Source organism: Pagrus pagrus (genome assembly GCF_965226575.1).
Source record: "Pagrus pagrus genome assembly, chromosome: 13".
NCBI lineage: Eukaryota > Metazoa > Chordata > Actinopteri > Spariformes > Sparidae > Pagrus > Pagrus pagrus.
In genome coordinates this window covers 8,569,963-8,596,288 of record NC_140197.1, presented here as the reverse complement: position 1 = coordinate 8,596,288, position 26,326 = coordinate 8,569,963, and the positions used below count along the sequence as shown (strand labels likewise).

Here is a 26,326-nt window from a genome sequence, read left to right as displayed (position 1 = left end):
ATGAAAATGTCTGAAACTTATGCAAGCATCTGTTTAGTTCTCCTGTTCCTACAGAATGCACAGCGTACGATTGCCATTTCCTTCAACTAGAGATGCCACCAACAGTAACTTATTATCAAGTCATCTGTCAGATATCTTAGTTTATAAATCAGAGCCTGACAGATATGTCGGTTGACCAATATTATCAGCTGATATTGGCTTATCACAGATATATCAGCATCGGCTTATGTGTTGCCAGATTTAAAACTTCTCTTTTTTAAATAGAAAGATTACATGCATAAAAAAGATAAACGTGTAATTTATAATTATTAAATTTCCCAGTGAAGTTTATTGTTAAACTAAAATATCCTACCTCCATTACATGTCTTTGTCATAAGTGTGTGATAATGACATATGAGGGATCATTGCAAAGAAAGTGTGCTCATCAGCCGATATATCGATAATTAAAATTGACCATCACAATCCTTCAGACGCCAAAGTAAAGTCTCCAAATAGCAAAGTTTATCTGAATCTCAATTTGCATTCAGTTAAAAAATAAATAAATAGGTAAGTCGTAAATATTAGATAATCGTTTCAGCCCTACTTTCTTCCTAATTTCATGTTATAAGCTGCTTTTCACTGTGAATACCACTTTGACCTGCCTTTAAGAAAGTACGTATATGTGTATGGCATATACATAAATGTACATGCATGTCCAACAATATGGCCTTAATGTAAATATAACCATTTCAAACTATAGGCCTACTATACCATCTGCCGTGATGAGCAGGCACTGCAGTGGACACCTCTGTCTGTACCCCGGGTCCTTCTCGTCGAAGAAGAAACATGGCGGCGTCCATACTGTGTAGGAGGACGGCAGTGTTGTGTAGGACGTTAACGGGGATTTCATCTTCTAAAACCGTACTTTCTGCGAGCTGTCAGAATGGACTTCTATTGCAGACAGCGTCCTATAACCCAAAACCTTTAAAGCTGAACCTGCGGGAGCCGTACATCCCAGACAAGGACAGCGAGAAGACGCCGGAGTGGCAAAAGACGGCCCGGTATGACAGGAAGCTGTTCGGTCGCCACGGCTCAGCGTCGGGCATTGACCCTGCGTCTCTGTGGCCCAGCCATGCGGAGCTGGACAAGATTACCGCGGAGGAAAATGAGTGGCACCCTCCGTTAGAGGTAATGCTGAAGAACATCGAGGCCAGGGAGAAGCTGGAGACCGAAAAGCGTTTGGCGAAGTAAGTGCTGCTACTGTAGCTAACACCAGTGCGTCAATTATCGGACATGTGGAGCAGAAACTGTCCTGGTGTGTTTACAGTTCAGTTCAGTCCAGTTCAGTGTTGTGCAATCATGAATATTGACAGGCAGGATGTAGTAATAATGTATCATGTTGTTATATAAATATGTAGAAGGTACGGACTGATGTAAAGAGAATACAGGCTGAGACCACCTGATGGAGAAGGACAGTACACAGGCCTTCAGAGTAAATTTACCCTGATGTTCGTGATTATTCAAAACTTTATTACAAATTGAATGTATTGCCATGGACGTTAGAGGGAATTGTAGTTCAGGGAGATTTTAAAAAACAATTAAAGGGGCACAAAGAAATAAGTATTGACCAAGAAAGAGGTTCAAGTTAGAGCAAAGAGGCAGATCTGGTCCCGGCTTTTAGTCTCTTATATGGATCAGGCTTAAAAGATGCTGAATCCTACATTTCCCATAATGCAACCAGATAATATCCCAAGTATAAAATTGGTTGTCAGTATAGCTGCATTTGTACATTGTATGTAGGTGTGTAGGGCTGCATCTAACTATTATTTTAATCTGCAGATTGTTTTGGTTAATCATGTACACTAAAATAGTGAAAAGTGAATGTCACAGTTTCTCAAAATCCAAAATGGTGCCTTCACATGTCTTGTCTCTGTGTCCAAGGTCCAAAGATATTCAGTTAAGTTCACATTAAACAGAGAAAAGCAGCAAATCATTACAAATGAGAAGCTGCAACCAGAGGATTTTTCCCACTGTGGCAATGTGATTGTGATTTTGGACTATATAGATAACATTGATTTGATTTGTTTGCTTAAAGATGATTAAAACAATTAACTTTTTTCCTTAGCTGTCAATATAAACCCAATCCAATCTACGTGGGTGTTTTTAACATCAGTGTTGATTATTGTGCACTGTCCCATCAATACATAAAGCAAAAGTGATTACATAAAACTAGGTTTGTGTATTAAGGTGTATATTATTGTGTATATATGATGTGGATTTGTACTGTATATTATATCAGATAATGTATCTTATTGTGATTTCAATATGGACAAAGCTCTTGAGCTAAAAGAGATCCTAATAAACACACAAGCGAGTCAGGGAATCAAAGTTATCACAAGTCATCATGTGAGGAAGATGAACTGTGCCAAATTTCACACCCATAGTTGCCGTAGCAATCCAATTGTTGTCGAGTCATAATCTAAATTGACCAGCCATCGAACAACTATGCATCATGCACCACATTAACATCTGTTATACTAATCTTTTCAATTTCCACCGCAGAGAGAAAATCATTGCAGCCAACATGGCCAAAATGCCCAAGATGGTAGCTGACTGGCGCAGAGAAAAGCACGAAAGCAAGAGAAAGCTAAAGGAGGAGAAAGCCCGGCGTGCAAAGATGCTGGCAGAGGCCAGAGATCGATTTGGCTATGCATTGGACCCCCGCAGCCCCAAGTTCTTGGAAATGGTTGCTGAAATAGAAAAGGAAGAGAAGAAGAAGAAGAAATTGATGAAACGCAGACTGAAAGAGGAGCAGGCGGCAGCCCCTGTCACACCTCCTGCTGCCGCCTCATAGTCTTGGACTGAGTCATTTCAGACATAAATAACTGTCGGGCCTTGGGCAAACTGTAGTTAATGAGATGGGAAGCATTCTGCACAACACAAATCAGTGGGACAGTTGTTTGAAAGTATTCAAATAACTGTTTGCTCCTTGTTTTGTGTTACCCGACTACATCTGTAATGACCTGGATTGAAGAAAGCTCCATGTTTTTGTTTTCTTCTGTAAAAAACTGAATCTAGAGTTGTTTTCTCCATTTGTTAAACAATCGTTCATGACCGCTTTATGTATTTATCCGTCACTGAAATAAATTCACCTCTGTACAGACTGCATTCTGTCTGAAATACTTTCACTACAGAAAATTAACACCACAGAATTTTGGTGTAATTTAAGACAAAACACAGATGTTCATATGTAGAATTTATTTGTGCAAAAATAAGTTTATGGAAAGTGCACATATTCCAGATCTGCCCCAAGACTGAATCTGATTAATTCAATGCACTCACAATGAAAATGAGTTTAGGACAGCTGTAAACAGTTGATTTCACCTCTTCAGTCTCCTCTAGTATCGCTACCATACACAATGGGACAAATGCAAGACTGAGGGTGCACAGAATACTGGCTGCTGACTGTGGACCACACATTTCTTCGAGCCAGTTAACAGTTTTCTGAATCAGGTTTTAAAAATGTTGTCATCTTCCAAAAACAGCATATTATCCTAAAGTTAATTATGTTAAAATCACACAGTAAAATAACAGTCAGTACTATACATTTCATTAAGTCATAACATTTCTTACATTTGCTATTTATAGTGGCTTTCAATCACTTGTTGATTAAAACTGAGTGTTCTTTAATTCTTGATGTAAACAATAAAAACATTGTCCATAAAATAAAATGTCTCCCATCTGTGCAGCTTACAGAGCTTTAGCTCCACTTGACTCTTTGAAGCCAGGTTAGAAAATGACGGGCTCTTGTCAATATTCTGACCTGTTTGTCCGACGATATGTTGGTGTAGACTGTGACATAAACACCTAAAACAGGTATACCTGAACATAGTGATAAAATACCCAGTATTTACTTGATGAAAATGGATATTGGTTAAAAACTGTCACGATTAAACAGCTGTAACTGTAAGTGGAAACAGAGTCCTTTACAAAGAAAGGTCCTCCTACAGATGAGTGTCCTCCTCTTCACCAGGGTCAGCCTTGAGTTTGGCCAGAGCAGCGTGTATCCTGAACTGTGTACGAGACTCCATCGAGTATTCTTTGTAGTTGTGTCTACATGTCAAAAACAACAGAGATGGTTTAAGTGGGAAAGACTGCCAAGATGATGGTTTCTCAACACCATCTATATATAAACTGTCACGTACATGTGGTTACGTTTCATTTGCTTTGCACATGTCAAGGTATTGTTCAGATTTAGTTTTTTGTTAATTGATTCTCCATTTAGATCCAATGGGAGCAGATTGTTGATATTTGATGTGCAGTTAAATAAAGTACAGCCTTTCAGACCTACAGTATATGTAACAGGGAGAGAGCGACCTCTAGTGTTCCTGTACGAGCCTTACACAGAGCAACCAGAGAGTCCCTACAGTCCTGTAAATAGGACTTTGTTGCTGACAAAACAAAAATGTGACACTGAGAAACTTCAGTAGCAGTCTATAGAAAACAAAACAAAGACCATTTAATCACATTTTAAGCAATTTCTTTAATTGATAGTTGGCTGTGTTGACAATCTATTATTGGTTAATCAATGATATATGAAAAATGATAGATCATGTCAGTGGATAAAACAGTGTAAACACCACGTTACTTGAACGATAAACTGAATAGGAAAAAAATAATGACTTCAGTGTGATTGCAGAGCTCCTGTCTGCAGCTATTTAACAACTAGTCCAGCAAAATCCAGCCCAGACTGAGGCTAATAAAATGGCTCAAATGTAATAATATCAGGTTTTTTGTCATTCATTGTCACATTACATTTTTGCCAAACTAAGTTATTTATTGTTCACTCCACCACTTTTTAATAAGAGTAGCTACTCATGGTGATGAAGGAGTGAGTCCTGCTTTCAAAATCCTACGTAAGTAAGACAACAAAACTATAATCAGCAATTTTTTTATTTTATGAGCTGATCATATTCATTTGTTAGGTAACCAGTAACTTTAGCTAGTAACCTAAAATGGCAGCAATAATCTAGTTAAAGGGGCTCTATTTAACAATTTGTAGCAATTTATTTATTTTAATTTTATTTAATCAAGTTTTGAGAAGATTGACTTTCCCTGTCTCTCTCAGTTGCTTATACAAGCCTGTAGACGATTTGTTCAAGTTGTTTAATGCTGCTGGATTGTGGATTTCTTTGTCAAGGACTAACAGAGAGTAACTGTAGCTAACGTTAGTTTGTAAATGGAGTCTAAAATAGTACGAGTACAGTACTTCAGTAAACGTACCCAACGTTAGCTCCAACAAGAGACAAGAGAAACCAAAGATATCCTGCTGTGTGAGGTACAATTTGTCATCTAGTTAAAATGCAGCTGAATAAAAGGAAAAGGCAGGAATGGAAAACATATTTGATCATTTGGGTGCATTAATAACTTAATAAGTGTTTTATATTTCCAAAATAAATATGTACCCTCACAATAAACCCATGCCCCCCCAAATGGTACATCAATGCATCAATGCAGCTGTTATTAAGGAATAACTTACTTGGCCTTGTGCAGTAGTTTAATAGCCTCGTCCCTTCTGCCTTGGTCTATGAAGAGCAGACTGAGCTCCACCAGAGCGTTGGGCACCAAGTAGTGGTCAAACCTGATCTTCTTTTCACTGAGCACACACACAAAGAATTAAATGTCACGGTCACATGCAGTTACAGTTGACACATTCGTTTGGTCAATACTCTGAAGTATACTGTGACATCCTCAGTAAACCTGTTTAAAATTTGTAATTAATATTTGTTGTTGTCTTGATTGCTCTGTAAATATTAACTCTGACCTGATGGGTGAGCGAGGAGGATTGAATTGCTAAGGAAACATTACACTGTCAATACTTCCAGTTCGGTTAAGATGTGAGAAAACAACACAACACAATAATGTATATAATGTCTAACCTCTATTTTGAATTGCTGTATGTGTGGCTTCTTTTTAGCACATTTGCATTTTTGAATATAGTTTATTCTGTGTAAAATAAAGAGGTTCAAAGTAAACAGTCCTGTACAATCAATATTTTTCTTATCACAAAAAAATGTCTCTTTTTTATAACTTAATGATCGAGCCAGTCAATGTCTTAAAGAAATATTCTATATCCAGAGGAAGCTGCACGTAACCTGAAAGATTGCCCACAGTGATGTCGCTCAGCAGGTAAGTTGCATTGTGGGTAATGAAGGCGGCAGGTTTTGGAAAGTAGGCGATACCTCTGGTTCTGCTGTATCGTTTTTTTTTTTCATCATTTATTTTTAAACTTTCCATATTGAGTCCAACAGTGTTATAGGAGTGCAATGCTAAACCAATTTTCAAATTTTCAAAATCTGCCACCTACATCACCCACAATGCAACTAAGCTACACGGTGACATCACTGGAGGCAATTCATCAGATTACATGCAGCTTCCTCTGTAGCCACAAAAGGCTTCATACTACTTTTCCACATATGCAGTAGTCCTCCCCCATGGCCTGTAAACACACTTAAGTCATCTTCTGGCCCTAAATTAACATGACATGGTCAGTGTGTGTTTATCCATACAGCCAAAAATTGTGTCCAGTTTGTACATGCAGTTCACATGCTGATTTTTTGTCTGTTTACAAAAGATAAATGTTTTTTTTTTCTTCTAGAAAATGATTTGTAAGAACTTGACCGCACATGAAATTAATCTGACATGTGACTCGAGTCATTTGGTCCAAGTGTCAAGTGAGTCCTAAGTCATATTTCTATTGAGCTAGTCAAGTCGAGTTGTTCTCAGTGAAAAAAATATTCCCTCCCCATCACTTTTAAACAGCAAAATACTGACAGACAGACAAATAAAAACATTATATGAAGACAGTGAAGTTATTCGAGTCATCGTGTTTCAGTTGAAGTCATGAGTTTTTCACTTCCTGAGTTTGAAGTAATTTAATATCTGTTAAGTCAACCTGCAAGTCATCACAACAGTGACTCGAGCTGACGATGACTGGATTCCACATCTCTGACTGGAGCTCACCTGGAAAACACTTTGTTGAAGCATTCCTCAGCGGCCTGGAGGAGACCCTGGTTCTTCAAACACAGACCCTTCAGCAGGTGGATCAAACAGCGGTCATCCACTGAATATTCATTTGCTGTAGAGGAGGGAGCAGACAGATGTGTCACGTGATCTCACTTTAACTACAGTTATATTTTAAGATGAGGGGGGTTTGTTCTGGCTCGTGTTTTTGAGATAAGTTGTATTACCAGGAGACTCCAGCAGGGTGCGCTCTGCATCCGCCAAAGTCTGCATCATGCCTTCAGTCAGCTCGGGTCGCTTGCTGATCATACTGAAACCGTTCCACATGTACATCATCTCCTACGATGAGACAGCGATTACTGTTGGACGGCTCAGAGTCAAACACACTGTATGTTGTGTGAAGTTTTTGTGTGTGTGAAGCTTTACCAGCACTGGCACAGGTAGCTTGGTTGGGGAGGGAGCCTTGTAGCGTCTGGCCTTACGGATAGCAAACTTCTCAGTCGGGGGAGACTTCCCTGCTATCTTCTGTTTGAAGGTGGGCACTTTTCTAAAGACACGTGGAAATAATGAAGACATATTAGGAAAGAAGGAACAGGGTCTGGATTAGTGGCAGTGCTTGCTTTAATACCTGCATCTATAGGGCCTAGTTTTTGGCCACTTGGGGCTGTAAAAAGCTGTGAACACAAAAGTGACATATTATCACCTTACACTGAACATGTTAGCCAACACATCCAGCAGTTACCGAGCATCATTACCATTCATTTATACCCGTCTCTCTATACCTGGAACTAGAGCATCTACAGGGGCTGACTGGGTACCAAAGTTCAGAAGAACTGCATTTGGTCAACCTGCTTACTATTTTGATTACAGTGTTGGGGAAGTGGAACTCCATACCTACAAACATTAGAGGGTATATGCATAGTGTCTATCATAATGATTCTACTTAAGTCGTCCTGATAGATTTTTGTCTATTTTGCTGTTTTAGGAAGTGTACCTTCTGTCCTGTGTATTTTTGGTTTACCTGCCCAGGAACAACATGTGCAGATTAGCTGCTAGTTAACTCTGGTCATGAGCTTTTATTTGTGCACTGTCACTGTAAAAATAATAATAATAATACATTTAAAAAATAAAATAAAAAATACAAAGCAGAGTATTTCTGCTTGTGTTGTGCACATCTGGAAGATCTTCCAGAAGAGTTTTCAGCCTTGGCAAAAAGATTTGTCCTTGATCTACTCATTATTATCAAAAACACATATCCTCTGGATTCACACAAAGTACACAGACATGTATGCGAACAATACCACTCACAGTTCCTCAAAAGTACATCAGAGTCTGGGGACAACAGTAGTTTGCTTCTGAGATAAAACCCAGAACAATCACAGTGTGTATGTGTGTTTACCTGAAGAGCTCCACCTCGTCCTCCCCAAAGGGCCTGGCTTCATCTTTCGGCAGCATGCTGAGGTAAGCAGCTTTCATGTAAACATACATGGCCTAACAGAGAGAATGAGATTCACTCATTTTACATCTCAAGATGTTTTTAAGATCAACGCACAGTTTTATATTGGGAGATCATCCAACTAAATTCGCTCTGATCTCCTCTGGTCCACCTTGTGTTCTGTACCTTGGACCAGCGGCTCTCCTGGCTCAGCAGGTCTGCGTAGAAGTACGCCATCTTCCACGTTCGCTTATAGGTGAAGCACCACATCAGCTCCCAGTAGCACATGTGGTGGAACTGCTTCCACGCCTGCTGGGCCTTGCAGCCATCCTCAAATAGTGCCACCGCCTGGTAGCACAGTGACATCACATCAAATGGCACATTAATAAGGATATGTAATGTTACGTTTGTAGTGTGTTTTGTATTAAATATTGACATTGGGCGCTGTTTCTTCGCCATAGTTAGCGTCATATAGCTGTCCTTCTTCGAGCCACATTTTATGAAACACACCTCATCAATGTTCCCCTTGATCTCTTCAGTCCTGCCTGCAAAGAAGAGGAATATTGCTCCCTGGACAGAAGAGAAAAAGTAGAAAAGAAATTGTTCATCAGCCAACAGTGTTGCTCAGCATTACACTTCAATCTCCTGTGTGTTGAACAGTCATCCATCTGCAAGCAGACCTACTGTATAGCAATTACTCTTGGCTGTGTTTAACCAAGACATTTCCATTTTTGGTTTGGTACACATTGTGTCACAGCTCTGAGTTTGCTCTCTGGGATGGGCAGGCATGTAGGTAAAAGGCGGAGTGGAGACAGGGATTGTGGATTTACAACAATGTGAGTCAGGTGGAGTGAACACAAAGGTGTGTGAGTGCACTTAAAATATAGGTGAGATGGTGTAAGGATTCAGGGTGTAGAGGGGACTGTGTGAGTGGAGGGTGGAGTGAGTATCAGATGGAGGTAATCAGGGTGGGGATACAAAGAGAACAATGTGAGTGGAAGGAGGCATTTGTAAGAAAGTGCTGACGTACAGTAAGAAGTGAAAAAATAGAACAATTAAAAGAACAGAGAGAGACACAAATCAAAATAGAGGCCGCAATATCCAAACATACAGAGCGTAGTATGGTTACAGCTGGCTCCTACATTTCCCACGCTGCAAATCCATAGCACGGTTTGTTAGAACTGTAGACAGCCTAAGTCGCGCCCCTTCTAGTTTGCCCCACGGGACCTTATTTCAGGAAAACTTTGTATGGTAGTGAGTGGAGAGAGAGAGATCCAGTTTGAATTGTGTCATGAATCACACGCATGTTTGTCACTTTAAAAAGATAATTTTCCAAGTCAAGAAAGTAGCAATTTGTCATAAAACTAATGAAATATAAGACTGTGAAAATACGTAATTATAAAGACTACCCAGCCAACAACGGTCAACGGTCACCAAAACCCATAATTTAAACCTTCTCCTCCTTTCACATAACTGCAGTTGTCAATATGAGCAGATTTATTGTGATTTACATCTTTTTTGGAACCTTTCCTGTGCCGAGTTGGCGACCATGTAGGTATTGGTGATGTGTGTTGAGCGAGACGATGTAGTTCACTGAGCGGTCTAACATAAAACTAAATGGAATTTAACTATTTTTACGACAACTACTTTGACTTAAACTTTCTTGACTTGAAAAAGTATCTTTTAAATTGATAAACATCATATTTGTGATTCATGGCACAATCCAAAACGGGATAAAAAATGATTTGTCTTTCTCCATTCACTACTGTAGTTCATTTGGCACAATGATGTTCTGTTTGTCTCCAATGAGCCACCATACCTAACCCCTATGCGGCTAGGCTAGTCAGTTTATATGTTAGGCTCACGCAGTGCAGTCAGGCTGTGAAATCGCCTGTGTTTACTCTGTTCGCTTGGACTGTAAGAAACCAGTTAAACGTTCCTCATCAGTCACGGACTGTTGCAATGTTTCAGCCTTGTCCCTGACATATAGACTTATATATAAAGAAGTATATAGCACAAACAGGCATGTGGAGTTCACCGAGCACTACAAAATCTTCTCCTCTTAAATGCTTATTGCAAGATTTTGCCATCTGATGCACATGTCGTTTGTTAAAACCATAATACCCAAACCAAAACTACTGTTTACATTTGAACATGAAAATATAGTAAGTTTCTCTGACAGAATTATCTGCTAAAGATAATAAGTAGCTATGCTTATGACATCAGCCTGTGAGGCAACTTTTGCATCTGAATAGCAAATATTAACACCTGCATTACGAGACAGACGGCCCTGTGTTTTTCCTAGAAAGGGATTTTTTTCTGTAAACAGACGATCCTTATTGTCGCTCACCCGTGGGTAGCGGAGCCGGAAAGGTTTGAGCAGTCTTTCAGCCTCAGCCACATCCCCCTCACCGGTCCCTGAGGGGATAGAACAGATAGGATATGATATACTGTAGATACATCTTCCTAGCAGTGAATAATGTGCAAGTTATTATATAATATGTAATGGAGTACAGTACTACCTAGTATGAACGTGAGAAAGGTGTAGTAGCAGAGCACGAGCAGCGCACACAGCATGGCGCGCAGATTCATCCCTGTCGCACCTTCATGCAGCAGCGACAGACCGTATTCCTGAAACAGGACCACACATGTAGAAAAACACCCATGAGTGCGTCAGTTAACGAGGGGATTGAATAATGGAGGATATCTATGAGTCACACCTTGTCTCCAGAGAAGCCTGCAAACTCCAGAACTTTGAGTATCCGTGGAGGAAATAAGGAGAGTGTCTGTAAATAAAGACGACCTGATAAACTGTATGGTACAGACACATGATGACACACAGCAGGAAGTCAACCGATGATGTTTAAAGAATGTTTTGTGACGTACCAGATTAAACGCCCCTATTCCAAAGGATATTCCTCCCTCTAAGTGGACGTGGCTGGGTCCTTTGAGACAGTTTGGAGATTTTATGAGGGAGTGCAGTTCTCTAGATGATAAAAGGCAACTATGTCAATTGTTTAACAACACAGCTTAGCATAATAACCTAATACGGTGTAACATGCATCTATGCAAAAAACTTAAAGGGGTAGTCCAGGGATTAAAGGTTGCACTTTAACAAAGTTACGAATATTGTTAGAAACACATTAAAAAACAGACTGAATACAATCAGTTCAGCAGAGGCCAAAATATCCTTACTTTTAGCCCCCTGTACTCCAAAAACACTTGATCCTACATTTCCCATGATGCAACTCAGCAGCATATTTTTTTAACTACCTAACTGTAACTCCTAGTTTGTAGCGGCTGCTTTCTGTTATGTTATGTTGTAAGTGACCATATTCCCACAGCGGCCATTTTCCTCTGACATCGCGCTCAGGGTGGGAAACTCAACTGTGGTACTGCTTTGTTTCAGATTGCTAGCTGTATAATCACAGGGAATCCAACAAATCGTTAGCATTTCACTGCTTCCAGATTGATCGGCAACTGAAAAGAGAATGGCTAATGAAAATCTGGAGAGACTTCTGGCCATTTTTCAAGGTAAAACAGCATATTTAATGACCCATTAGCGTCTGTTAGACAACAGCTAACATTAGCACTCAACAGCTTCCTAGCTAACATCACTGTTTCATAGTATTACATGATGCGATAGGAAAGACATAAATTGGTTCTCAAATAACAACCCATATCTTGGACACATTGCTTTAAGCCCGGAAGTGAAACACACTGGATGTAATCAAACGGGGGAACAGCCTGACATTCCGAAACACCTCCATTGCGAAACCCCTCCATCCCGACACACCCCACTCTGACACACCAATATGGTTAGGGTTAGGGGTTAGGGTCAGGGGTACCACAATAGCCTTTTCGGAATAGCGGGGTCTTTAGAAAAAATGAGAAACCACGCCATTACGATGAATGGAAGTCTATTTTTGGAACAGCGGGGTTTCGGAAAAGCGGGGTGTAACCATCAAACGGTAATGTTAGCTAGGAAGTGGTTGAATACTAATGTTAGCTGATGGGTTATCAAATATGTAGTTCTACCTCAAAATATGGCCCAAATTCCCTCCAGAACTTCTTTGTCCATTAGCTTTTCAGTTCCTACTCAACCAGTATGTGATGAACTGATAACAATTTGTCTGATTCCTGATGTTTATACGACCCACAGCAGAGAACACAGCAGCATATTGTTATCTCAGTATTCAAGCCTCCCAGCCTGAGCATGACGTCAGTAAAATGGGCACCGTGTGAATAGGGGGTCAATCGAGTAGTGTAGGCATGATGTGTTTTTGTAGGCTAACCTGGAAGTTAGCATGGCCCTGGTTCCCTTGACAAAAAACCTATGGGATTTTTTAATTGGATTTTTGAATATCGCTGAATATGAGCTCTGTGGCAAACACAAGCTTACGACGCAAAGTAAAAGTTAGCTAGGCTATGAACAGACTACATTACGGTCGTATGACTTAAACGTCACCACCACTAGGCGTCTGACTACACAGTTACTATGCACGTGTTCTGTAAACTGTACAATCTACAAGTTAAAGCGTTGGCATAGTTTGTAAGTAAAGACATCCTGTAATGACGCACTAGTGAGTAGATGGGTCTCCGTGTTAGGTGTGATGACGTTTAATGTCCCACACAACTTCTGTAGTCTCATTTAGCCTTGTTTGCAAAGGCCGTTTTTAAGATGGATAAGCCCATTATAATTCAACTGTGGTGCATTTAATGAAGTCTTTGTTGTTGTAGATGAAAAAACATGTAAATATCTTGATCCAGCCCCTCAGATTTTGAGACGAGGGAACAGGATGTTCAAAAATGCTAACCGACTTTCAGGTTTTAGGACTACAAACTACTACACCACTCAATTGTCTCCAAATCTAAACTGAGACTATGTCACTATGACATCATCCGGGTTATTTTTTTAGAAAGTTTCCTCCAAAACTACAGAAAATATCTTACAACTGTTTTCACAGGCTTAGCAGTACTCAGTGAAATCAGTGCTGCAATTTGGACAGATAATGTATACATTTTTACTATTCAATAACATTACACTCCACCGCGAACACTTAATTGTTCTTCCATTACTTACTTGTAAATTAGATAACTGTTTCGTACTTTGATTCCTCCTTTGATAAAACTCACCATGTTCTCATCCTGCAAAACAAATACATTAATCAATAAGGGGGAAAGGAAAAATGTATATATATTGCAGTTGTGGCACCTGGATTAGACTAAATAGCATACAATGCATTTAAAACTATTATACAGTCTTGAAAACCTGGATAATGTGGAAACTTTGGGCTGTAATGAAGCAGATAGAGATATATTAGGATATACTACTGCACCTGTAGGAAGGTGAGAGCAGCTCTTTGGAGTTGGCACTCTGCATAACACACTTCAGCATGAAGCTGCACTGCAAACACACATCCATACAAACACACATTGAGTAATAAATAACATACAATGATCAGAGTCAACAAGCAGTAAAACATTAAATCCACGTTTCCACAGATGTGCTTCCAGCCTTCATTCCTTTTTGCCTTTTACCTGACCATTTGCATTTGATGAGCAAATTTAATGGTTTAATAAGTCTTTCCTTTCCTCCCTTGTGTGCAAACACATACAGACATTTGCAAATGCAAAACAAGATATTGCACCTGGTAAATAAGGCATAACTTATTTAAGTGTTTAAATTGTTTTGCTGCTACCTCATCAGTACCTCATACCAAATAACTTTGTAATTCTCATTTAGGCCCATCATCAGTTTCAAAAATTACAATTGACTAGATACCTGCAAAACAAATGACATTCCCATCAGCTTCCGCTGTATTTTGATTTAAGTGCTAATTGGCAAATATTAGCATGCTAACACAATAAACTAAGATGGTGAACATGGTAGAAGGCCTTCAGTCCTGAGCACTTGGGGACGTGGCTGACATCACCTGGTAATTGTTTAAGTGCGAGCGTCTGTACGGGGCCGAAAGAGTATAATAAATGTAGGACAGTACTTTGATGCTGTCTTTGATGCTATTGAATATATAGCCTTATAATCAAAAACAGAAACTAGTACACATAAACATAAATAGAAACCTGTTCAGTCAAAGGTTTCAGGGGAAAAGTTCCATAATGTTTCAAAAGCTTACTACTTTTTACTGAGTGATTTAAGCAGAGAAACACTTCTTGGAGAAAATGTCAGATGTTGGGTGGTGATTTAGAAAACGTTCATTTGTAAATAAAAAATGTTGCATATAGAATAATGAAAGCATCCGGATTATTTTTGGGGAGGCGTCCCCTGGTAACCCATGGTAACCATGCGTTTAATGTTGAATTGCTATGAACTATGAAGTCTTCAGAAATGCAGACTGATAGAAAGTGCCCATAAAGGCCTCAAAATGTCCCTGAGGGAGCCCTCACTCACTTACACACTTGCAGACCTACCAAGAATGTGCCTCAAAGTCTGTGAGTGTGGACATAGGGATTGGGCCCTAAAACCTGCCTAATGGTAGCATTTTAATTGTGAGCATGTTAGCATGCTAATTCCCACACGTTTTACTTGGGCAGCCGCCCAGGAATATGAACGACCACCCGTCTTGGCATGTTATCGACTACTTTTAATTTCTTTTATCTGTCCAAGAGAAGGACGCCATCCACGACTGATTAATTAGTGGACAAGACGAGAAAAATAGAAAGCCAAGGCAAGCCAGTGTGCATTAAGGTGGATAATTAAAGCAACACTATGGCACAACTTCATCTACTTGCAAGGTGCATGAGGTTAAACCTCCATAAGCCTCAATGCGTCGGTCTAATAATGAAGTCGTTCTACGTGCTGCAAGTGTTGCTGGAATTATACGTTACCCCATAAAAAAAAGGACAATACAATACAAATAACACATTTTTCCAATTACATTAACTATTTCTGGATGGATTTAAAATGGAGTGAGACATCCAAGCCTTTTACCTTCAGTGAGTGAGTCCCCGACTGACTTGTTTGTCAAACCTGGGGATTTCCGTCGAAACCTGAAACACCAAACAATATTCAGTATCAACAGCAGACATGTGTTCCTGCTAACACAGCAAGGATCATCCATGCCTCTCAGCTATCTTAGCAGCTCCTTTAATGGCAGCTTTCATGCAAACACAGTCAAATTGGTACTACGGTCAGAAACAGGCCATGTAAATGCACTCTTAAAAGTTTATGGCTCACAGGCTGTGGAAGAAGAGTAAGCAGCAAATTGGATAATAAAGTAAGGTGTTATAATGGAGGTGAAGTCTGGGGGTGAAAAAAAACTACAGTGTCGAGACTTCCTGACCTCTGGCAGACCTCTTGGGCACTCTTCATGGTATTTCCTGCATTGCTGATGTCATCGGGTTGGAAAGTCATCATGGCCTGCATTTCCAGCACCGTGGCGTAGATAAGAGCATGGTACATACTCTCTTTCACTCTACATAGGAAGCATGGAGTCGCAGGATCAACATCAAACACATCATACTTTGAGCAAACAGAGCTAACGTTCGGAGGATAGCTACAGTATGGCCTACGCATTTTCCTGTTGAGAAAAGATAAGAGTAAATATCAGCTTTTCTTTATTCTTCCTATCTCCTCTACCGTCCCAGCTTGTCTTGTGCATAGTGTTTATTTTGCAGGTCTGCCTTTTCTGTTAGCTGTTGAATCAGTCAGACTCTAGGCGTCACCTTCAGCAAACACCTCATATCCTGGAGAACTGAAGCCGACCAGAGCCACCGTCGTGGTCTTGGCTGACAGGAAGCTCACTACTTCACAGTTCACACCACAGAAGCTTCACCCGCGGTCAAATATTGCTGACATCATTCGCACCATATGAAAAGTTCTAAAAACAAAGTACACAGCACACCACAGACTGAAAGTCGTACAGTAACAGCTGGGTAAAACCCCTGTGACTCAGGATTATTCTGTTACCTTGGCCGCAGCCTCTCCAGGCTCTCGGTGAAGTGGTTGTTAAGGAAGAGATCCAAGGCCTCCATACACTCATCCAGACACTCTTTCAGGGTCATCTGTGAGGAGCTGCCACACAAACATGGGTAAACACATGCACACAGCAAAATGCAAACGCACTAATCTGTGACTTAGCGGCGTGTTCTGGGGTTAGAAGGGGATGCAGAGTCAACAGCAGCACAATTTCACACAGGATCCATGTGCCATGGTAACAGGTTCACTGTAAACATGCTCTTAAATTTGCCTTAAGGTAGGTCAAGTGTGTAGAATTTTATATTCATAATTATGTTTTCATTAGTGTATTATCACCTGAAACTAGGAATCGTGGTGTCTTCGTTACCCTAAAGAGTCTTTTCCATCTAGGAAGGGAGCGGGTCCTCTTCTTGCACGTTTCTACAGGAGCCCAGAATGGACAAAGCAAACACTGGCTCCTGCATTTTTAGCAGACACCACAAGGTATGGTGAAGGGGTATTCAGTTGGTTGCAATCTGTAACCTGCCGCTAGATGAAACCAAATCCTACACACTGGACCTTTAAGGTGTTCCACTAGCCACAGAGAATCATTAAGCAACATGCTGAGGCAGTGGGGTCATGTCCCTCAAAATTAAGTGTTATCAGTAGAGATGCACCATATTGGATCAATACATCAGTTATTTGTTGGTACTGGGTTGGAGCCCATAATACGAAGCTTTTACTGTCTTAACAAGAGCAGCATTTACAATTTCTGATACAGTAGGCGGCTGTTTGTAACTTGAAAGATGGTTTACGACCCACCAATAAACACAGAGGAGAAGAAAAAGAATACGGGATATCAAATCATCCATCTTTGCTCACTACATCTCACACTTACATCTTTCTGACCCTCAGATATGCTTAAACTACAGGTTTGGAACTTATTTTTACAATGCAAAAATGTGAAATTATCAGTTATCTTATCTTATCGGTATCGACCATAAAAAAAAGATAATTATTGGTATCAACTGAAATAAAATCCATTTTATGTTTCCATAGTTATCAGCTCACGATTATTTTCATTGTCGACCAATCTGTTGATTATTTTCTCGATTCATCGATTGGTTGTTTGGTCTACAAAATGTCAATGTCAAACCAATGTTTCCCAAAGCTCAAGATGATGTCCTCAAATGCCTTCTTCAGTCCACGACCCAAAAGTTATTCAGTTCACTGTCGTATAGGAGTAAAACATTCATATTTAAGGAGCTGGAACCAGAGAAATGTGAATGTGCTCCCTTTAAAAAAACCGATTAATCAATTATCAAGATAGTTGGTGATTAATTTATTGGGGTTTTGTTTTGTTTTTTTGTTTTTCTTTAACAGAGGCTCTGGTGTTGTCTGGAAAATATACGACTTTAAGTTATCTGGCACTATTTTATGACAACTGCTGGACAAAGAGTCAACAACGTTTGCAGACATCGAGGAAACAGAAACTGTCTATGAGCGTTTCCTGCTGTAGCTGAGGGTAAATTATCTCTTCTGTTTATTTCCTGTGAGGGTTTGTTTTACCAGCTGATCCAAAGAAGCGAAGAAAACCGGGACAGAAGTCCAACTTGTAGCGCGTTAACGACTTTCCAGTCGCCTGTACTCACTTTTGTGCAGCATTTGCGCCTTTCCCATTGGACATGTTCTCTGGCCGGGCGGTGTGCCCCAACACCTGTTAGGAGCTCAGCAGCACTCGCAGAAAATCAAGATGCATTCACCGCTTACACCGAGAAACCAAGCTGTCAAACTGAGGCCAGCTGCGTAAAAGTTGGCGTCAGGCTAAAAAGAGTTTCCTGTTGGTTAGGTTCGCGTAAAGCGCTCCGCGGTGAAGGCATGCGCTCATCTGTGAATATCCCGCAGATCGAGTGAGCAGCGGAGGCGCACCTGACTCCTCCTCTGTGACATCACTGCCACGCACACATTACAGTGTGAATCACAGGCTCAGGTGCAGCTGAAATGATTGTGTCCATTACAACCACTGAATACTGTTGAATAACGTTTCTTTCCTCTGTTTGTTGTTAAACGTCAAGACTGAACATGCATGCAGTGTTGGGCATAACTTTACCAAAGAAGGAACAAAAAGTAGGTAATTAGTCATTAATTAGAAATTAATTAAGTATTAAGTATTATAGTATTAAGTATTTTGGTGCCACTAAGCAGCTCATTCAAAACAAAAAGAGGTCAGTCTGTGTCCTGCTGCAGAATTACATCAGTCTGTTCACATGTAATGTCACAGTACAGTCACTTGAGGGCACTGTTGTCACATGTGTGTAAAACATGGCAGTAATGTTGGCAAAAACACGTCCATTCTTGCACCTTTAAAGGTGCCTATGTGAGATAATTGATTGCTGAGTCTCATTCACAGGTGGTCAGATGCTGAAGCTTTGGGTTGGTGGGTCGAAACAAAGTGTCAGTATTTGATGAGACTCAACAACCAACTTTTCAGAACTTTTTGCACCTTTAAAGGAGCACTGTGGAGTTTTGGAGAAGACATTTTAATCAGAAGAGAAAGATCTGCATCAACTGATTTTTAATGACTAAACAAATTAAATAAATAAACTCTCTATGTTTTCATGACTAAATAAACTGAATAAACAAACTGACCTTAAAGGACAACACAATTTATGCTGTTTTCTTTGTTTACATTTGGCGGACCCTGCCACCTTTGTAGCTTCAAACAGTGTTCTGGGGCGTTATTTTCCTCTGAGAGCAGCTTGTTTATTCAGTTATGGGAAAATAAATCTTTCTAAGTTTGTATTATTACCTCATTAATATTGCAAATATTACAATTCTTTGAATTTGAATTTGAATTTTGAAACAAATAACAATAGTCAAAAGAAATATTGTAGGCTATCACTGTTGTTGTGGTGCATTACACACATCTGTTTTTTTTGTCCATAAATAAAAAAATCATTCTTTTGTTAACAACAAATAGGCTAAAAATGTTGTCTGCCATCAACATTATTTTAGGTGATTCACTTTAAAGGGGCAATGCACAGTATAAAATATAACCAGACTTTCAGTTTAAAACATTCCAAAAATGAACTAAAATTTAAGAAACAATAATGTTGACATTTTGTCAGTGACATATCTGTATTGTGTTGCAGAGGTGTTTACTGAAGTTAGCATGTTAAGCAGCTAGCCCTGCCTGTCCTGTACGATTTCTTACTGGCAAGAGGCGACAGCCCCCCATAGATTTATAAGAGGGGTAAATTTGCTTTGTTTTAGTGTAATAAATGAACAAAATAAATTCACAGTGTCAAGAAAGGAAATACTCTGACATCTGACTTCAAGTTTCTTTCTTTTGCTGAACTTAGATGAGCTTTCATTCAAACTTCATTCAAAACCCACCAACACAGTCGTGGTTTGTCTTTCCACAATCAGCTGTGGCTTTATGGAAATAAATCCTTAATTCACAGAGTTAGATGTGAAAATATTCTGGGTCTGCAGATTGTTTTTATCCACTGCTGACGTTGTAAATCTTGTAGAGTGTAGGTGGAGGAAACTGCCCATTGCTGGCAGAAGATGGAGGTGGATGAGTCCATCAGAGATATCGTGACATTTATAAATATTTATAAACATCAAATATGTTGTTAGATTTATCATGAAAGGTAGTTTTCGTGCTTGAATAGTTGACTGTGAAAATTGTTTATCAGCAGAAAACACAAATGTCAACAACGTATATTTTTCATTTTATTTATTGGCATAAAGATCTGTGTGTGTGTGTAAACTGTGACTTCTTTGTGACCACTGACTTTTCTGAAAAAACAAACAGTATGTTTACAAGACCAGAGAAATAATATGAATATTTTGTCTTGATAATTTTTATTATTATCTAAACAAATATGTTGCCTATAGTGTCACTATCATTTTAAATGATCATAACAATTTAAAAACACACTTTGTACAGTGTAGTTCACTTTTATTCCAACAGTTCACAGATCTGCACACTTGTCAACAACACTTTACAAAACAGAAATCACACAAAGATATTTCGGCACCTTTAGGTGTAAAGGTGTAACTGGGGCTACATATCCTGTGGGGCTTGTGAGGATGCATACGACTACATGCTTTCACATAGACGAGCTTTGTTATAATGACAAATGAAACATCAGTGTCTTCAAATGGACTATTTTGAAAGAATTCATTGAGAACAGAATAATGTAGGCTGATAGTTTATTGACCTCTGAGAGGAGTTCTGTTTTCTCTTCTCTGTTCCTGGCAGTGGTTGTAGGTGGAGGTTCAGGCTGCAGAGGATGGCAGAGGACGGACGCGGTGACAGTGACTGCCACAATCTTTAGGTGGAGGAAAGTACGGGTTGCTGGCAGCGGTTGTAGGTTGACATTCGAGGTGCATTTCTCTACTAGAATCTGCAGGTGGAGCTGGTGGCTGCAGATTCCTGGCAGAGGCTGTGTCTGTCAGCACTAATCTACTGATGGAGGCAGCAGTGTTGGTTTTCAGTTGCAGATGGAGGTGGAGGTTGAGGCCTCATTCATCTTCTAGTATCTGTAGGTGGAGGAAACAAGAATTTACTGACAGAGACTGTAGGCAGAAGATAAAAGACACTTTAGATGGAGGTTTTGGTGGAGATGTTGAATTCATCTGCTAGAATCTGTAGGTGGAGGAAACAAAGGTTACTGGCAGAGACTGTAGGCAGAAGATAAAAGACACTTTAGATGGAGGTTTTGGTGGAGATGTTGAATTCATCTGCTAGAATCTGTAGGTGGAGGAAACAAAGGTTACTGGCAGAGACTGTAAGCAGAAGATAAAAGACACTTTAGATGGAGGTTTTGGTGGAGGCGTTGCACTTATCTTCCAGAATCTGTAGGTGGAGGAAAGAACAGGTTACTGGCATAGGCTGTAGGCAGAAGATGGAAGACACTTTAGGTGGAGGTTTTGGCTGCAGTTGTCTACCAGAATCTGCAGGTGGAGGTGGTGGCTGCAGGTCGCTGGTGTAGACTTTAGGTGGAGGCTTGTGTTGCTCTTGTTGGCACAAATTGACAGGTTGAGGCAGCAGGTTTTATAAGCTGATGATGGAGGCAGTTGGTTTTCAGTCGCAGATGGAGGTGGAGTTTGAGGATTCAGCGGTCTTCCAGAATCTGTAGGTGGAGGAAGCAACAGGTTACTGGCAGAGGCTGTTGGCAGCATCTGGAGGAGGAGGTGGATCCCAGTGAGCAAAGAGTGGTCTAGATCACATCTTTTAGACATCATTTATGGACATCCAAGACGTCTAAAAGACGTCCTCTGGGGAGCCAGAATGAAAGTTGTAGCACCCTATAATGTAACAATTTCCTGATAATGTAATAACGCCTGAAAATGTAATAAAATTTGCATTTAACTCGATTGAAAATGTAATAAAACCCAATAATGTAATAACTTCACCAATAATGTAATAAAATAATCTGACTGATATTGTAATAACATTTTTACTGATAATGTAATACCTTATTACATTATTGGGAATTTATTACATTTTCAGGAGTTTTTTTTCTCTTCAAAACTGATAATGTAATACTTGACAGATAATGTAATATATATGTTCATTTTCAGTCCAGAGTTCTACATGTTGTGTTTTGAGAAACTAAGAATGTTATATACACTGGATTTGAAACAACAGAATGACTATTGCTTCCCTAGATGTACCTCTTCACGTCACAGATTTCCAACAAATCACTACCTCATGAAAACAACCACAAACCAACAAAATAACTTTCAGTAACACTTCATTTGAAGAGGGTATACATAAGCATTCATACTGTAATACCTGCATACACATTAAATGACACCTGACATAAACATAGGCCTACATATCCACTTGTAAGTGGTTATTAAATCACTTTCAATGTCAAATGGACATCTTACTCTATGTCAAGTAGTGGTCAGCTGACATACTGTCATACTGATAGTATATTATGAGATTTACCTGTATAAATAAAGGTTAATAAAAATGTCAGCATCAAAATGACAAAACTTGATGACAACTGGCATCCTTTTTGGGGTTTATACAGGGTTTCTGAAGTTGTATGATGTTTCTATGATAGTACAATTCACATTTGGTGAAAGTAATTGTCTAAAGGTATTACGTCCATTTAAATCCTGTTTTATTGAAGTGACGTCATTTCTGCAATGCCATCTGCTGGTAATGTCACTTACCAGCAGATGGGCTGCCAGTAGGGCCTCTACGACTAGGGCCTCTACGACTAGAGGGCCTGTCGTGTTCTAGACTGTGTTCTACCTTGCAGGCCCTGCAAGGTAGAACACGATCAGTGTCTCTCTGATGACTGGCCAATAAAGACATATCTCCTTTTATGTGAACACTTGGTAAGTGAGTATGCAACGTCTCAGCATCAATACCTTCAGATTTCTGTAGGATACCAGAAAAAGTTTGATAATGGTAGAATAGTGTACTGTAGGCTTTAGACTAGTTTTTATTGTCCATGTGGGGAGCGTACCTATGTTCCCTGGGTCCTATGTTCCCCGGGTCCTATGTTCCCCGGTCGGGAACCCTAACCCTTACCCCATTCCTAACCCTAACCCTAACCCTAACCCTAACCCTAACCCTTCACCTAACCCGGTTACATACACAGCGGGGAACATAGGACCCTTTGGGTGAACAGCGGGGAACATAGGACCTTTTTTTTTAAAAAAGGGTCCTATGTTCCCCGGTTCCATACAAAGCGGGGAACATAGGACCCGGGGAACATAGGACCCGGGAGAACATAGGGATGATCCCGTCCATGTGGCTACATGCTAGTTCTTACTGATGCTAACTTCTTGACACTTTAGCCAAGGTTTGGCTACTTCTCTAAATAGCTTAAGACAGGGGTTCCCCAGCATTTTTTCACTGTGGACCGTTCACGGGTGGACAATTTTTTTTTCAAGTGAAAAAGTTGTTTTAGAAAAGACTAACATACGTTTACCTGTTTACATTACACATATAATATAAAAACGATTGCAGACGGTCACATGGTTTTCTGTTAACATTTTTAATTCAATAAATACATCTTTGTTACAACTAACCATAATATACTCTCTGTAATCTCATTTTTGCTGCCGTCACCTCAGAAAACTGCTTGCTTCACAAAGATAATATGTTTGTAATGGAAGCAGGTTTTCAGTGCTTTTGTGGCCATGTCAGGATAATCTGCTTTAACCCAGAACGCAGGCAGAGTTTAAGTTTTCTGCGAAAGTGATGAAGCGGTGCAAAGCCAGTCGCCACATTTAATCTACAGTACACAGCGGGCTTGGAGCATGTGAATCACCTGTTGCAATGAACCTGTTATTTAAACAGGACTGGTTTTTCTTTTAAAGTGACTATGAGGAGTTTCTAAAAGCGAAGTGTTTTCACACTACATTTCCCATGAGCCTCTGTGCACACGGTGAAATTCTTGGACGGACGCAAGACGGACTAAAGTGAAAAACATTTGCCAAGAATGTTTTCATTAATCAAGAATGAAAGTCGTAGATACTGTCGTAGTTCCGACCATAAACGTCGATCCCGCGGCGTTATTCCCATGACCCGCCGGGCAGCGTCTGGGAAACCAAAACTAGGAAATGCTAGGCAAGCCGACCACTAAATAATAATATCAAAATAACTATAGAGACAAAACAATATATTTATTGAAAATTGACTCATTAACAAGTGGGTTACGTAGATTCATCCACATTAATATGATACTCTTATTACCAAAAGCAAACTCCTCGGAGTCTCTTTAAAACAGCTTTCTTTTTGTTGGCAGTCGTTGGGTCTTCTGTCATCTCATTATTGAGTCTTTCCCAGCGACGCTTGTTTATTGCTCTTTTACGCCTGTAGACTTGCCTGTCAATTGCGCAGTGCTGAGAAGAGGCACAGGCAGGAACAAACAATTATATATATTTTCATTCTTTTATTTGTATTTAATCTTTATTTATACAAGTAAATCTCATACAGTATACCAATATGACAGTATGTCAACTGGCCACTATGTCACTTGACATAGAGATGTCAATTTGACATTGAAATTGATTTAATAACCATTTATGAGTGGATTTGTAGGCCTATGTTTATGTCAGGTGTCATGTAATGTTTATGCAGGTGTTATGAATGCTTATGTATACTCTCTTCAAATGAAGTGTTACTGAAAGTTGCTTTGGTTTTGGTTTGTGGTTGTTTTCATGAGGTAGTAATTTGTTGGAAATATGTGAAGTGAAGAGGTACCTTTAGGGAAGAGTTACCTGGGGTCTCCAGTGCTACTCAGAAGCTTATATTTGAGCTGGAGTTCTGGGCTCCCAAGGAGGTAAGTCCATCACCCACTCAGGGACATGCAACAACATCCTGGTCTTACTGAGTATTTGCACATATGCATATGGCTGTATGGTACTCAAGGTCTGCAATTTAACCCAATAGTTATTCCGTTGTTCCAAATCCAGTGTATATAACATTCTTAGATTCTCAAAACACAAAATGTAGAACTCTGGACTGAAAATGAACATATATATTACATTATCTGTCAAGTATTACATAATCAGTTTTGAAGAAAAAAAAAACTCCTGAAAATGTAATAAATTCCCAATAATGTAATAAGGTATTACATTATCGGTAATAATGTTAATACAATATCAGTCAGCTTATTTTATTACATTATTGGTGAAGTTACATTATTGGGTTTTATTACATTTTCAATCGAGTTAAGTGCAAATTTTATTACATTTTCAGGTGTTATTACATTATCAGGAAATTATTACATTATAGGGTGCTACAAAAGTTTTTTATACGTCTTTTCTGGATGTTGTATAGACGTTTATATGTTGTTTGTCGACTAATTCTGGCTGTCTGTGGACGTCCAGATCATAGCCAGTATGAACGTCTATTCTCAACTAACTCTGGATGTCAGTGGATGTCTAGATTATGGCCTGACTGGACGTCTTTTCTCAACATCATTCATCAACTAATTCTGGCTGTCAATGGACGTCCAGATCATGGCCTGGCCCGACGGACATGATATCAACCTGTTTTGGACGTCCACAGACGTTGCCTGCTCAGTGGGATGTTTCTGGAAGAGGTGGATGTATCTGGCAGTGGTTGTAGATGGAGCTTCAAGTCCTTTACTGTGTGCCAGAATCTGCAGGTGGAGTTGGCAGCTACAGTTTCCTGGCAGAGGCTTTAGGTGGAGGATTGTGTTATAGCTTTCTGCCACAATCTTTAGGTGGAGGAAACTGCAGGTTGCTAGAAGAGGCTATAGGTGGAGGCTTGTGTTGTGTCTGCTTGCAAAAATCTACACGTGGAGGCAGCAGTGTAGGGTTTCCTGCAAGGTCGGAGGTGGAGGTTGAGGTCTCAGCTTTCTGCTAGAATCTGCAGGTGTAGGTGGTGACTACAGGTTACTGGCAGAGGCAGTAGGTGGAGGCAGGAGATGGAAGCAGCTGCAGTTGGATGAATCAGGTTGTAGCGGACTACAAGAATTTACAGGTGGAGGTGGCAGTGGATGTTCCTGGCCGAAGCTTCAGGTGGAGTATGTGTTTACAGCTGTCTGCTGTCTGCAGGTGGAGGCTAGAGCAGCAGATGGCTGACGTAGTAAGAAGGCATGGTTTAGATTTAAAAGTGTCTGGAGGAGACTTGTAGGTGGAGGATGGAGCCTCTTACTCCAGGTGGCTCTCAGATGTTGTGTCTTGGCAGGTGGTGTAGATGGTGTTTGAGGTGGAGGCTTGATAACTGACGGAGGCTGCATGTACTGATGCAGATGAAGCCAGTGGTGTTGAGGTCTCTAATATTTACAGGCTGGATTTGATCTTACTGAACTATTGTTAGAGTGTCTGAGTGGAGCCGCTGCTCTCAGGTCAGTTGGACTTCTTGGCTCTTTTATGTGGAGGCTGTTCAGGGCTCGGTTCTCCCAAAGTATCTACATCATAGAGGGGAGGAAAGACTCCAGCCCCGAATGAGACGTCTATGT

At 40.0% G+C, this 26,326-nt stretch overlaps 2 protein-coding genes across 3 annotated transcripts; one reads left to right on the top strand and one right to left on the bottom strand.

Moving 5' to 3' along the window:
• Positions 1-784: 784 nt before the first annotated feature.
• gadd45gip1 (growth arrest and DNA-damage-inducible, gamma interacting protein 1) lies at positions 785-3,147 on the top strand. Its single transcript, XM_084372649.1, has 2 exons — positions 785-1,226; positions 2,542-3,147. The coding sequence occupies exons 1-2, from the start codon at positions 826-828 to the stop codon at positions 2,831-2,833; spliced, it is 693 nt and encodes a 230-aa protein (XP_084228775.1). The 5' UTR covers positions 785-825; the 3' UTR covers positions 2,834-3,147.
• Positions 3,148-3,222: 75 nt separating this feature from the next.
• On the bottom strand, positions 3,223-18,242 carry LOC311268789 (tetratricopeptide repeat protein 39A). Of its 2 annotated transcripts, none has more exons than XM_084372647.1 (18): positions 18,008-18,242; positions 16,368-16,472; positions 15,742-15,873; positions 15,390-15,448; positions 13,777-13,844; positions 13,521-13,585; positions 11,324-11,423; positions 11,158-11,223; positions 10,960-11,068; positions 10,788-10,855; positions 8,948-9,007; positions 8,624-8,785; positions 8,402-8,493; positions 7,429-7,549; positions 7,230-7,341; positions 7,003-7,117; positions 5,519-5,635; positions 3,223-4,092 (listed from the first exon to the last, which is right to left on the bottom strand). In XM_084372647.1, exons 1-18 carry the CDS (start codon positions 18,040-18,042, stop codon positions 3,984-3,986), a joined length of 1,695 nt encoding a protein of 564 aa, XP_084228773.1. In that variant the 5' UTR covers positions 18,043-18,242; the 3' UTR covers positions 3,223-3,983. The 2 variants fall into 2 exon arrangements, with proteins under 2 accessions (XP_084228773.1, XP_084228774.1); XM_084372648.1 differs by lacking the exon at positions 18,008-18,242 and adding an exon at positions 16,713-16,796.
• Between the last annotated feature and the right edge of the window lie 8,084 nt (positions 18,243-26,326).